Source organism: Anopheles cruzii, chromosome 2, assembly GCF_943734635.1.
Source record: "Anopheles cruzii chromosome 2, idAnoCruzAS_RS32_06, whole genome shotgun sequence".
Taxonomy (NCBI): Eukaryota; Metazoa; Arthropoda; class Insecta; order Diptera; family Culicidae; genus Anopheles; species Anopheles cruzii.
Genome location: NC_069144.1, coordinates 21,950,999 through 21,963,225, shown reverse-complemented (window position 1 = coordinate 21,963,225; position 12,227 = coordinate 21,950,999). Strand labels below are relative to the sequence as shown.

At 46.6% G+C, this 12,227-nt stretch overlaps 4 protein-coding genes across 4 annotated transcripts; 3 read left to right on the top strand and 1 right to left on the bottom strand.

Annotated features, from left to right (window-relative positions):
- The first annotated feature begins 764 nt into the window (after positions 1-764).
- On the top strand, positions 765-2,430 carry LOC128267641 (uncharacterized). Its single transcript, XM_053004527.1, has 5 exons — positions 765-1,039; positions 1,102-1,230; positions 1,314-1,779; positions 1,852-2,215; positions 2,273-2,430. The coding sequence occupies exons 1-5, from the start codon at positions 922-924 to the stop codon at positions 2,408-2,410; spliced, it is 1,215 nt and encodes a 404-aa protein (XP_052860487.1). The 5' UTR covers positions 765-921; the 3' UTR covers positions 2,411-2,430.
- Positions 2,431-2,610: 180 nt separating this feature from the next.
- LOC128269508 (insulin-degrading enzyme) lies at positions 2,611-6,580 on the bottom strand. Its single transcript, XM_053006990.1, has 8 exons — positions 6,425-6,580; positions 4,762-6,331; positions 4,342-4,692; positions 4,040-4,271; positions 3,757-3,963; positions 3,415-3,704; positions 3,139-3,348; positions 2,611-3,058 (listed from the first exon to the last, which is right to left on the bottom strand). The coding sequence occupies exons 1-8, from the start codon at positions 6,496-6,498 to the stop codon at positions 2,786-2,788; spliced, it is 3,207 nt and encodes a 1,068-aa protein (XP_052862950.1). The 5' UTR covers positions 6,499-6,580; the 3' UTR covers positions 2,611-2,785.
- Positions 6,581-7,128: 548 nt separating this feature from the next.
- Positions 7,129-8,345, top strand: LOC128267498 (DNA/RNA-binding protein KIN17). Its single transcript, XM_053004343.1, has one exon. It carries the CDS (start codon positions 7,129-7,131, stop codon positions 8,296-8,298), a length of 1,170 nt encoding a protein of 389 aa, XP_052860303.1. The 3' UTR covers positions 8,299-8,345.
- Positions 8,346-8,615: 270 nt separating this feature from the next.
- LOC128278665 (uncharacterized) lies at positions 8,616-11,153 on the top strand. The gene is made up of 4 exons (XM_053017397.1): positions 8,616-8,960; positions 8,992-9,989; positions 10,094-10,544; positions 10,616-11,153. The coding sequence occupies exons 1-4, from the start codon at positions 8,616-8,618 to the stop codon at positions 11,150-11,152; spliced, it is 2,331 nt and encodes a 776-aa protein (XP_052873357.1). The 3' UTR covers position 11,153.
- Positions 11,154-12,227: the final 1,074 nt, after the last annotated feature.

Genomic DNA, 12,227 nt, shown 5'->3' with positions numbered 1-12,227 from the left:
AATATTATTCGTTGTTCGCAACTCGGTCTCTGAAGATCATTGTTTTTTAGCCTCGAGAATGCGAAATTACAAAACTTCCAATTCGCCTGGTAAGGCTTCAGGAGTCTGGTTAAGGTGCCCATTAGGTGGGATACGCAGGAAGTGACCCATTAAGAACTACTAGACAAGACCCAGTCGTTCAACGCACATCGATACTATCACTAATTGATACGTGCGGGGTTTAGTTGATGAAATCGATAAGGCATGTTTAAAACTCAAGCACACACCCAACAAATTGGAAGTTGTTTACACGTGTGTGAGGTTTTGCTCATCGACACAGATGGTTTGTAGCCTTGGAGTGCTTCCCCCGAAATGACCTTTTGCGCTTTGTTTGCAGCGGTTACGCTTCGCGGATCACACTTTTAAACCCCATGTTTTTGGTTTATGTTTTATTTTGATATGCATACCTTTCGCGAGTCGCTCCGCGGTCTGTTGGGTGATTCCGAGACCGAGGGCGCGACCTATCACCATCAGCGAAGCACACACATTCTGTCGGAGTGTTCAGCGCCGCTTCTTAGCGATAGTGTGTCCGCGTACTACAGCAAGCGGTTGCAAGTGTGTTCGAATTAAGGAAATCCCCTCGATCAGCGGCATCGGCGAGATCGTCGGGCGCCATGCGCCAGTTGTCTGTCTGTCGTCCCTTCGCGAGAGCTTAAAAATAGCACCTAAATTACTCTCTGGCGACCTGATCTTGCGACGGCATCTTGAGATTATTCCTCCCTGCTGCTCTCTACAGCCTCTCTAGAACACGTTTGCACTTTTGGCGTGACTGTCGCACTGTGTTGGTCAGCATCGGATTAGTTCTCAAACGCACTCATCGGCGTAATTGTTCGCTACGTGACAGAATAGGCAGACATCGATCTCTGGCCAACCGGTGTCGAAATGGTGTTCGCATTACGGCCCAGTACTTCGCTTCTCGCAGTCGGGCTATTGTGTGTGTTGTTATCAGGCGAAGTGATACGCTACGTGAATGGGCAAGAAAGTAGCGCCACTAAGGAAGGTAATCAATCTGGCATTCACGTACTGAAATAGTGGGTGCTCATAGTGGGTATACTTTGCCAGGAGCACAACCGGAAACCCCTGATACGCCCTACGAAACCCAAACCGCCCAGTGTACGATCACTTCCGGTGACATCGAAGCGAGCGCGCAAGCCTCCATTAGCAAAACGTTGGTCGGAGTGTGCGGGACAGGTAATAGGCAGCAGAACGGAATACGGATCGCACCGTGTTCTCCGACCATCGCAATGATCACCGTTTTTTGTTTCGTTGTACAGATGAAATGCTGACAGCGTTTCGGACGTTGGAAGCCAAACTGCTGGATGAGCTGAGCAACTTGAGGAGAATGATACGCGACCCGTACTTTAATCCTCCTCCGCTGCAACCGTCCGTGTACAAATCGATCCGACGTGTTACGACCGCATCGCAAACCGCGTCAAACACGGCCTTACCTCTGACGGCCCAGGTACCGGGAGGCGCCACCACAGATCGCTCTACAGCCATCGCTCCAACTCCGACACAGCTTCCGTCAACGACACCGATCGCAAGTGTCGTGTTTCCGGACGACGATTATGATGATGATGAGGACGGCGCAGTGGCGCTGGCACCCAAGATCGGTGTCCCAAGCAATAGTGATCTAGTGAAGCAGCTTCCGTCGGCGCTCGAGCGGAACACTTCCGCAGCATCGTCGCCGGCGATCGATTTCAAACCGATCGATAAGCCAACGGAGAAAAAGTTTCTTACGTAGGTATTGTGCAGTGAAAGTCGGTGATGAGAAGTGATAGCTAAATATCGGTTCCCATCTTCCCATCCTAGCGGCGGACTGAGGGACTACGAAGTGTATCGGTTCAACAACACGGTCATCTCTACCGGCGATGCGAAGGTTTTCAAGTACTTTTGGAAGATAGAACACTTTACCAAGCGCTTGCGTTCCGGGCCGGCCGGTAAGGGAGCAACGTTTGGCAGTGCCGTGTTTGTGATTTCGGGTCTGAACCTACGACTTCGTGCCAGCACGGCTACGAAGGCCGACGGCGATGTGTTGAATGTGCAGCTTGAGCAACTGTCCGCGTTCGACGACGAGCTACGCAAAACGCCCAACGTGATACTGGCTTCCGGTGCGCTGTACGGCCAGGTGGAGACGAAGAAGTTCTTCCGCCACAAGATTATCATACTGAACCAGGTAAGTTCCGTTGGGTGCGCCAATTTGGTACGCATTATAATATGATTTCGTTCTAAGGACATGCCGTTCAGTGACATGATATCTACGGATCTCACCAACACCAACGCTAGATTTGAAGCACCATTGTCAGCGCTGACCGCGGAACCGTACCTTAAGGACGACAAGCTCCTGATAAAGGTGATCATTTTTCTTTAAAAATAAATCCACGATTAAAGTTGATTGATAAAACAAGCGGAGTGTTGATAAATTGAGTTCATTGATGAGGGCTGGCTTAGGATGTGAGACAATTTGCCCCAGCTGGTCTCTTGTTTTTTGGCATTGAATGTACGCTTTTAAGGCCTGTCGTTGGCTTAGAACCACTTTAACAACGTGAAAAAATACTTTATTGTACGCGTAACACCGAAACTGTAATATATTTCCCTTTGTTTTTATCTTCCCGTAAGTGTGGTGTATCCAAATGTTTGGTACGTTGTCCTCTGATTGTTGCACTGCATTGCAACGCACTGATTTGTCAATACATGTCCACAGTGATCCTTAATGAGGTGCCCATTTAAAAGCAGTTATGTTGTTTTACAATTTGCAACGACCCCCCTTTGGCAAGATATCAATGTAAGGTTGAACCAACGGGAATAGCGAGCGGGACGATTTGAAGCTGACCAGATCAGTTATTTTCGTAAAGTCCTTCGTAGTGGGTAGCGGCGTTGCGCCAGAACTCTCTTCCGCTTGCTCGCTGGTAGGTTCTTCCTCATCTGGCGTTTTGACCACACCGGCCCCTCCTTCGGCCGTAGAGACCACGTGGACGGACAACGTACTCCTAGATGATCCCCCCAGCATGACGTATTCCTAGAAAATGTGCCAGACAAAATTGCCATAGTTTTCACAGATGTACCTTTCACGGAGGGAGCATATGATCAGGAGAGTACCTTGTAGTAATCAATGACCTGTTGCTTGGTCAGTGTTTGAAGCTTTGCCGCTTCGACCTGCGCACGGTTGAAGTGATATTGCCGCAAGGAAATTTCATGCAAGTAAATGTTGAATTGGCCATACATTCGTTTCGGTTTCTCCAGCAACAGTTTCGTCAGCGCCTCCTTATTGCGATTGAACTCGGGTTCGGTCATTTTTTCAAGGTGATTCTGCAACAAACCGCATACACGATAAACCGTGCGATCCAGTTTTGTACGACTATCTAAATAACTTACCAACATGTTGTTCAAAAAGTTTTCGATGCGCTTTTCAACGTACAACGGATGGCGCTGAGATTGCACAATAATACGGAGTCCGCTAACTCCGTTGGCCTTTCGGGTGCTGCACAGCACAATGTACCCCAGTTGCTCCTTTGTGCGTAGCTGCGAGTAACACGGTTCACTAAGTAGCTGCGCCAGGATGTCGACGTACATCGAATGTGTGTCCTGTTGGCCACACTGCATGTACAGCTGAGTACAGGAGCTTTTGTGGTACTCGTTGGTTGCCTCAAATAGACAGTTTTCTCCTGTGAAAAAATATAGTCAAGCATCATCCACTCCAGTATAGGATTTTCGTACCGTTCCCTAGCTTATGTTCGCGCTTCTGCAGCAGCTGTCTGGCCAACAGTGGCACTATCTTGGCATCCGAATTTTTCATTTTGTCCTCCACCATTCGCGTCATCTCCATTGCTTTCTCCCGGTTTACGTTTCCATAGATGAAACATTCGATGTGCAGCTGCGACAGCAATTGCTTTATGAACGCCTGCAAACGTTCAATCGTCAGCACTACAGAAACAGATGGCGGAATATAGTTGGGTGTAATATTATTACCCCAAGGGGATTCGACGTTTGGCGCACTTACGTTTGGTAGACTCCAACAATTCCTGCCGTGTCCATGCTTGTTCCATGAGCAGGAGCGCCAAATAGTAAATGGCGTGCTGGTATGGCTGCTCGGCCTGGTAATTTTTCAGCCCGCGGATGTAGTGTTCTTTCAGAATTTCAAACCTCTTACTGTCGACCTCAAAATCAAACAAGCTGTTCAGTACCTTCTCGAGGAGTACCTGCTGCTTGTGGCTGTATCCTCCGATGGATAGCTGTTCATGGTGATAAAAAATAGATCATAATTCAATCACTGGGCGCCTCTCAAGCAACACAACAACTCACGCTTAATCCTGACGTGGTATTGCCAACACCGAAACTCAATCCAGCGAGATCGGCTTCGAAAAGAAACTCATTCAGATGATCCTTCAGTAGCTGCACGTAGAGATGGGTAAGGTTGCAGTTCAACGGGTCCGCGTAAACGATGGGATTATTGAAATCCAGGTTGACGTGTGCTTTGGGTTTGAGGAACTCCGTGTCCTGCTTGAACCACGATCGAATTATTGGAGTATCGTGAATGACAACCGGACACTTTTCAAGCTCTTGCTCCGGCGGAAGTAGTTCGTAATCGGTTGCTATGAAGGGATTAGGGGCGGGTAGGTGTAGATTGTCATTCAAGTCCTTTGATGACCAGTACTGTAGAAGGAGAAGTGATAATGTAACATATTTTCGACCGTCAACTAACACCCCGAATGGTCAACTAACCTCCAGGACCGATGGTTCGATTTTATGCACCCCATATCTTGTGCCGTACCATCGCTCTTGGTCAGTGGCCAGTTCGCTGCACTTTTGCCCGACGACTATAACCCTCGCATTTTTCGGCGTTAATTTCTCCAACAAATCCGTGACAAGATCGGGGCGCCATTCGCTAATCAAGCAGTTTGCGACGAGAACGTCCTCCAGCGGGAACAGTTGCATCGAGGCAACGACATTGTCTACCAGTGTGCTGGGATTTTCTTTGTCCTTGAATCTGAACAACATGTCGCACAAGCTGCAATACTCTTCGAAAATCCACTTCTGCGGCCCCTTCGACCGCAATAGGTTGATGTATTGAAAGATGATTTTCACAGTATCATCGATATGCTCGAACCCGTCCTCGGTAAGATCCACCATGATGTCCAGCGAACCGAAGCCTCGCCCTAAGCTACTGTAGCCGCTCAGCAATTTGTTGCACCAACCGCGTGCCCGCAGCTCCGAAAGAATGCTTCCCTTGCCTTCGTGGCCAATCAAATGGCTAACGTAGTGCTCTGGCCCGGACTTGTAATACTTTTCAAGATCGTCCATCTGAAAGGTAATGGATAACGATCGCGTGTCCTTGATCGGTATAATGTAAAGTTTTGTAGCCAGTTGATCTTCCTCGTATGGCATCGCGGGCCAAGTAGGCGGCGTCACCTGCTTGTTTTCGATCTGCGCGAACATTTTGATCACCATCGATTCCAGTTCGTCCAAACTTTCTTTGCCAAAAACAGCCAAGCTCATCACATTGGACGAGTACCACTGGCTGTGGAATTTCATCAACTCTTCGCGCACATTAATGCCCTTCTGACGCGGGTGATCGTAAAGTGTCTGCTTGTTGCCGGTTCCGAAGCGATTGAAAGCGTGTGTGCTTTTGCAAAGCGATTTGTTCACCTGCTTAACGCGCCATAGATCTTGGGAGACATTCTTTTCGTGCTCCGAGTTCACGGCGTTGATTTCCCGGTCAGTGACTCCCTCATTGAATAGTGGAGCAATGAAAAACTGCGAAAACCGATCGAGTGCATCCTCCAGCTTGTCCGGAACGATATCAAAATAATACTTTGTAATATCGGAGCATGTGGCTGCGTTGGAGCTTCCACCGTGCTCCTTCAGAAAGGATGTGTAATCGTCCTCCTCGGGATATTTGTCGGTGCCGAGGAACAACATGTGCTCGCAAAGGTGCGCCAGGCCAGGAATTTCCAACGGATCGCTTAGGTGTCCAACTGGCACCGAAAGCGCGGCTGCTGATCGATCGGTGGTTGGATCCGACACTAGCACAACTTTGAGCCCGTTTGCCAACTTCAGCCCACGGTATTCACGGTTGTCTTGAACGGATTTGATGATTGTATTGATCCGCTCGAACGAGATATCTGCGCCGGAGTTCGGAACCGTCGACACGTTCGCGAGCGATGCTTGGCTCGTGTATGTTGCCTCCATGATGAGATAGGGTTTATGTGACGGAGAGCTCGATTTTACGCTTGCGGTATTTTTGAAGCGGCCTGAGTGAATCGTCGCAGCGTTAGTGAGCCTTACCGACTGACTGTAAGCAACGAAAGGTCAAAGAAGTTAGAGATCGAGATAAAAATCAATAAAGGTGCGCGGTACAGAAGCACCGAACCGAATGATGCTGTACCGTGATGTTCCATAGCGAAACGAATGCGCTGTTAAAATGTTGGGAATCCGCCGCAATATCACCTGGGTAAGCATGAACACAACAAGATTCAATCACCGTTCCGAAAATCGCCAGACAAATCACAAAAGAGGACTGAATCGCAAGGAATCACTCTTACTCACCGATTAATGATGGTTGTTGATGATGATGTTGACAAAAATCCTTGACTGTTTGGGTTTGACAATTGGGATGATGGTGACGTCAAAATTCGAATTTTTCTTTAGTTGGTTAAGTAGAAACTTAAGTAGAACGTAGAAATATCTTTATAACAGAGTGCCTATATAAAACGATCAATTCTAAGATTAATCCTCCAATGAATTTCACACACCTCTTCCACTTGCTTTATTCCATTTTTATTTAACCTTTATTTAATTTCTCATTTATTTCCGAATTATTCGGAATGCGAAGAGTGCAATCTCTCGCAATCAGCCTTTCAAATAAATGTTCAAGCATCGACAAATATTTAGTCGTTTTTTATATAACCAAATGAAAAAGAGAACGCTTTTTGACCATCCTAATATTCCTTTAGACCGAATTTTAGATGTTATTCGTTTGACACTCCTGACAGCTCGGAACGAAACGAAAACAAAGATTTGTTGATTGTGGACAGAAGTTTTGAGGCGATCGTAACATTCCGATCGAGGAAACAATAATTTTACTTTAAAATGGGCAAAGGAAAGGCAGAAGTCGGTACGCCAAAGTACCTGGCGAACAAAATGAAAGCAAAAGGCTTGCAAAAGCTTCGGTGGTACTGCCAGATGTGCGAAAAGCAGTGTCGGGACGAGAACGGCTTCAAGTGCCACACCATGAGTGAATCCCATCAGCGACAGATATTGCTGTTTGCCGACAACGCTGGCCGATTCATCGATGACTTTTCGCAAGAGTTCCTGACAGGATACCTGCAGATACTGCGTCGCCAGTTTGGAACCAAGCGAGTGGCTGCGAATAAGGTTTACCAAGACTACATTGCAGATCGGCACCATCTCCACATGAATGCTACAAAGTGGCATTCTTTGTCGGATTTCGTCAAATTCCTCGGCAGAAACGGCCACTGTGTGGTCGATGAAACGGATAAAGGGTGGTTTATCACCTACATCGACCGTGATCCGGATACCCTGGCGATGCAGGAAAAGATGGCCAAGAAGCAGAAGATGGACAAGGACGACGCGGAAAGGTTGGCAGAATTTATCGAGCAACAAGTACAACGTGGCAAAACCGAGGACGAACCGTCTAGCTCTGGGTTTTCGGAGCTCAAACGTGACAATGAAGAGGAAACCATCAAGCTCGATCTTAAAATCGGCATCAAACTGCAGTCTGCGCCATCCCCGATTATCCCGAAAAGAACATTCGATGCACTGATTGATGTAAAAAAGGAGAAAAAGTTCAAACCAACTGATGGCGGAAGTGACACGAAGAAGGTGTCGGCCCTGGATGAACTGATCAAAGAAGAGGAAATGAAAAAAGAGAAATCGAATCGAAAGGATTACTGGCTGATGGAGGGAATCGTTGTGAAGATGATTACGAAGGCCTTAGGGGAGAAGTACTATAAAGAAAAGGGTGTAGTGGTTGAGGTTTTCGATAAGTATCGCGCGAAAATCCGGTTGCTAGAAACGGGCGAGAAACTTAAGGTAGATCAAGCGCACCTCGAAACCGTCATACCACAGGTCGGAAAACAAATTCTGGTACTAAACGGTGGCTATCGGGGTTGTACAGCGACTTTAAAAGCAATCAACACCGAACGTTTTAGCGTAACAATCGAAATCGCCTCTGGTCCGTTGAAAGGCAGGTTAGTGAGTAGTGTTGCGTATGAAGATATAAGTAAACTCTTTGTTTGAGTTTAATCAATCACAAGGACGAATAAACATACCTTTTAGGTTAAAGACTATCAATAAAATCGGAGTTATGGCGGTACGAAATAATCAAATGTTTTGCAAAAGTAGATCCGGGTATTTATCGTCTGACAACATTTGCCATACACTGTTGATGTTTTGACTTTTTGACACCTAAAGGGATATTTTCATGAAAATGGGAAATTTTGCGTAATGTCAACAACATTGCGCCAAAATAGATGTCAGTGTTGTGTAAACAAACTTTTGGGCTTAAACAGGAATTGTCGTGAAAGTAGTGTTATCAGCATAATGATCAAAATACAATGGCTTCACCTCCTTTAACGAGACCTCTTCGAAGCTCGAAGAGGCTATCACTTACCTTGAGTGTCCGGAAACGTGTTGAACGTAGGAAAAGTGCCAAAAGTACCTCTTCACAGGAACCGGAAGGCTCTACGCAAAGAGTTGCAAGTTGTGAACCGACGTCGACTGAAGTAAACCTTGAGCCGGCTCATCTAAGTCCTACCAGGGATGATTGCCCTTCAGATAACAAACAATCAGTGGTGCCGGAAATTGTCATCATTTCGAGCGATGACGAAAACGATTCTCGCACTCCTACGAAAAGCTCCATTCGGGAGTTCTTCACGCCGGAAGAAAGCACACGTCTACGGGTATGTGGTACCAACAGGTACCATCTGGAAGTCAAATTGTGATGAGACATATTACCTTACAGCCTCCACTAGGAAGCAAGCAGCCCCGCAAACGTTGCCACGAAAAGCGGCCGGCAAAGTACGGCGCAAGATTTGTCCAACCACAAACATCAAGATGCTGACGAAGAAGTACTTTGACGATTCGCAGAAACGGATAACAAACTTTTTCAACAAACAGAATGAAGACACCGAACGTGTGGGCTATTGCCGGGTTTTGCAGCAATCGGTAATGCCAACCATCGTGACCGGCGATATGGACGTAGAACAAATGTTGCATGTAAATCTTGAAGAAGGAGAACATCACTTACGTATTTCTGCCGTTACATCGCTTGCTGAGATTCCGGAATTTTCCGGGAGACAATTGGGTCCCACAGAGATTATGGAACGCATTGAGCGTGTGCAGAGTGCGTGCTACGATCCCGACCGAGAAGACTGGAATATGGAGCGGGTGGCCGTCCCGATTGTCACGACCCCATTACCGGCTGATGATACCACCGGTGATTCTGGTATTGCATTTGCAGCCTTTGAGGATGCACATGGAACAGATGTGATAAAAAATCAGTTGAAAGGTGAAACAGTACGGCCAAGATCGGCCACGGGAAAGGAGAGCACAAACAGGACAAAGCATACAAAGCCGTCAACAAATCGCTCCAAAGTTGCCGGAGCTAAAGTGCCAAAAAGCGCACCAAAGAAAGAACGGAAAAAGGTCGTCTGTCCAAAGTACAAAATAATCGCTGGCACGACGTTTGCCGTGGACGGGTTTCGGTACGGCGACATTGAAGGTGTGACGCACTATTTTCTGACTCATTTTCATGCGGACCACTACATTGGGTTGAAGAAATCGTTTTCGAAACCACTGATAATGTCTCCGATCACGGCCAGACTAGTGAAGACGTTTATTAATGTTCCCGAGGAACATTATCTGCTGATTGATCTTCATCAGGCGATCGTTATCGATGGTGTCGAGATAATTGCGCTGGATGCAAATCAGTAAGTGCCAGTTGTGCCTTTACGGGAAGCTAAAAAGATGAATCAGTTGCTGTCTTTTGGATGATATTTTTTATTATATATGTATTATTTGCTAATATTTCTAGCTGCCCTGGTGGAATCATGTTCCTGTTTCGGTTGCCGAACGGCACAAATATACTGCACACTGGCGATTTCCGGGCGTCGCCCGAGATGGAAGAGTATCCTGAGTTGTGGAACTTTCCGATCGATTGCATTTACCTCGACACAACGTATCTTTCGTCGAAGTACGCATTTAAGCCACAATGTGAGAGTGTGGCCATCGCTCGAGACACTGTTCTTGCATTTCTAAAGAAAAACATTGGTGCTAAGGTGTTGATAGTTTGCGGCAGTTATTTGATCGGGAAGGAAAAAGTGTGGATGGAGCTGGCAATTGCGACCGGCATGAAGGTGTGGACCGAACCGAACCGCTGGAAGGCGCTCACTGCAATCGCAGATCCCATGCAGCTTTCGTTGCTCGTCACGGACCCTGCGCAAGCGGACATTCATGTACTAGCGATGAACAAAATATCGTACGATGTAAGTATCGTCGTTTCATCTTTGGTTTTTTGCTGTAAGAAGTGGTAATTTAACACTACCTTTGGTTACAGGAATTGGGTGAGTATTTGGACCAGTTCCCGGATCGGTATGATTGCGTTATAGCTCTTCGGCCGAGTGGTTGGGAGAAAAACAGCAAACCACAGTATCGGGGAAGAATCAATATAGTGGGTATCGAATACTCGGAACACTCGAGCTTCGATGAGCTGAAGCGTTTCGTTCAGTTTGTTCGACCGCGCGAAGTGATCAGCACTGTGCCTTACGGGAATGCGAATCAAAGCCGTACCCCAACGGTGCCAATGTCGTGGTACACGGGAGACATTCGACCACAACGCAAAGCACTGCAACTGTCCATCACAAGCTTCATTACAGCGAATGGGGCACAGGCTGGCGGAGGATCTAGCAAAAAACCTGCTGCGGCCGTGTTAGAGCAGGAATCGGTTAAAGTTGAACCTAAACAAAAGGATCACGGTACGATCAAGGTCGAGTGCAGCGCTCAGGATATCATAGAACTCGATAGCATTGAAGATGAAAATGAGCAAAGGTCGGAGCAGGGAGAATTCAATTACGACAGCGATTGGTTACCTTAAATGTCGCACAATGTCCCCGGAGTGTGTGTATTTTCAAACCGATTACGGTACAAACGCAAGTGTGTTAGATAATGTAAATAGTTTTATTTAAACAGTTTTAAGAAGATTTTAAATTGGGCTGTGCAATTTTTCCCATAATTAAAGAATAAATGCATTTCGAAACGTTACTTCACGTACATTCTTCATGAAATTACCTCGAAACATGGATTTAGTCTCCGCAATACTTTGCTTCATTGCTTCTAGTGCTTAGTACTTTTTATATTTTCCTCTGAGTTATGGAAAATTCCATAATTCTGTTCGCTAATCGCTGGTTCACCTGCTTTTTATGAAGAATCTTCTTCAAAGTTTGCAAGCATTGGCAAGAATTTTGTTTCCACAAATCATTTGGGACCCCATTTTTGAAAATATTCTCATTGTGGGCAGCTGCACCCAAAGTGGGCCAATAGCGCCTGTTGGTAATAGTCAAACACCGCGACCGTTCCGTATCTTGAAGTCCTTTATTATCGATCACGAAAGAAGCGACTCAAAATTAGTACGCCGTTCGCGGCGTTTCGCTTATCACTCCTGGTTCTTTCGTAATGCCAAGAGTGTCCCAGAGAGTGTCGACCGATGATCCTACCTCTCTCACTCGTGAGTCGATCGGTGATCATCTCTCTTGGCTCGTACGCGGGTCTGCAGCTTGTTTGCGGCTTGTTTGCAGCCTGGCATGCAAGTGGCGGCTAGCTGGCTCTACCGATATCGGCGGCTGTCGGTAACAGCGCCTTTAGGACAGTAGCTGAAAGTTATGTTAAGTATTTTATAAATGGAGAATCATTCATTGTTGACTTTCGTTTAAGCTAAAGATTGTTTGTGGCACTTATTGATGATCGTCCTGCTGCAAATATGCGTGTCCCTCTACTTCTGAAAGGACCATTGTGGACTTGCAATCGCCGGTAAATTAAGTGTCTTTAACCCTGCGTCCACACTTACAGTAACCCTGCGTCCACACTTACAGCAAATGGGGAAAAATGTATGTAGGCCCAGCAAAATTCACTCATTTTTGTTGGACATCCGTGAGCTACTTTGAGTTGCCGTT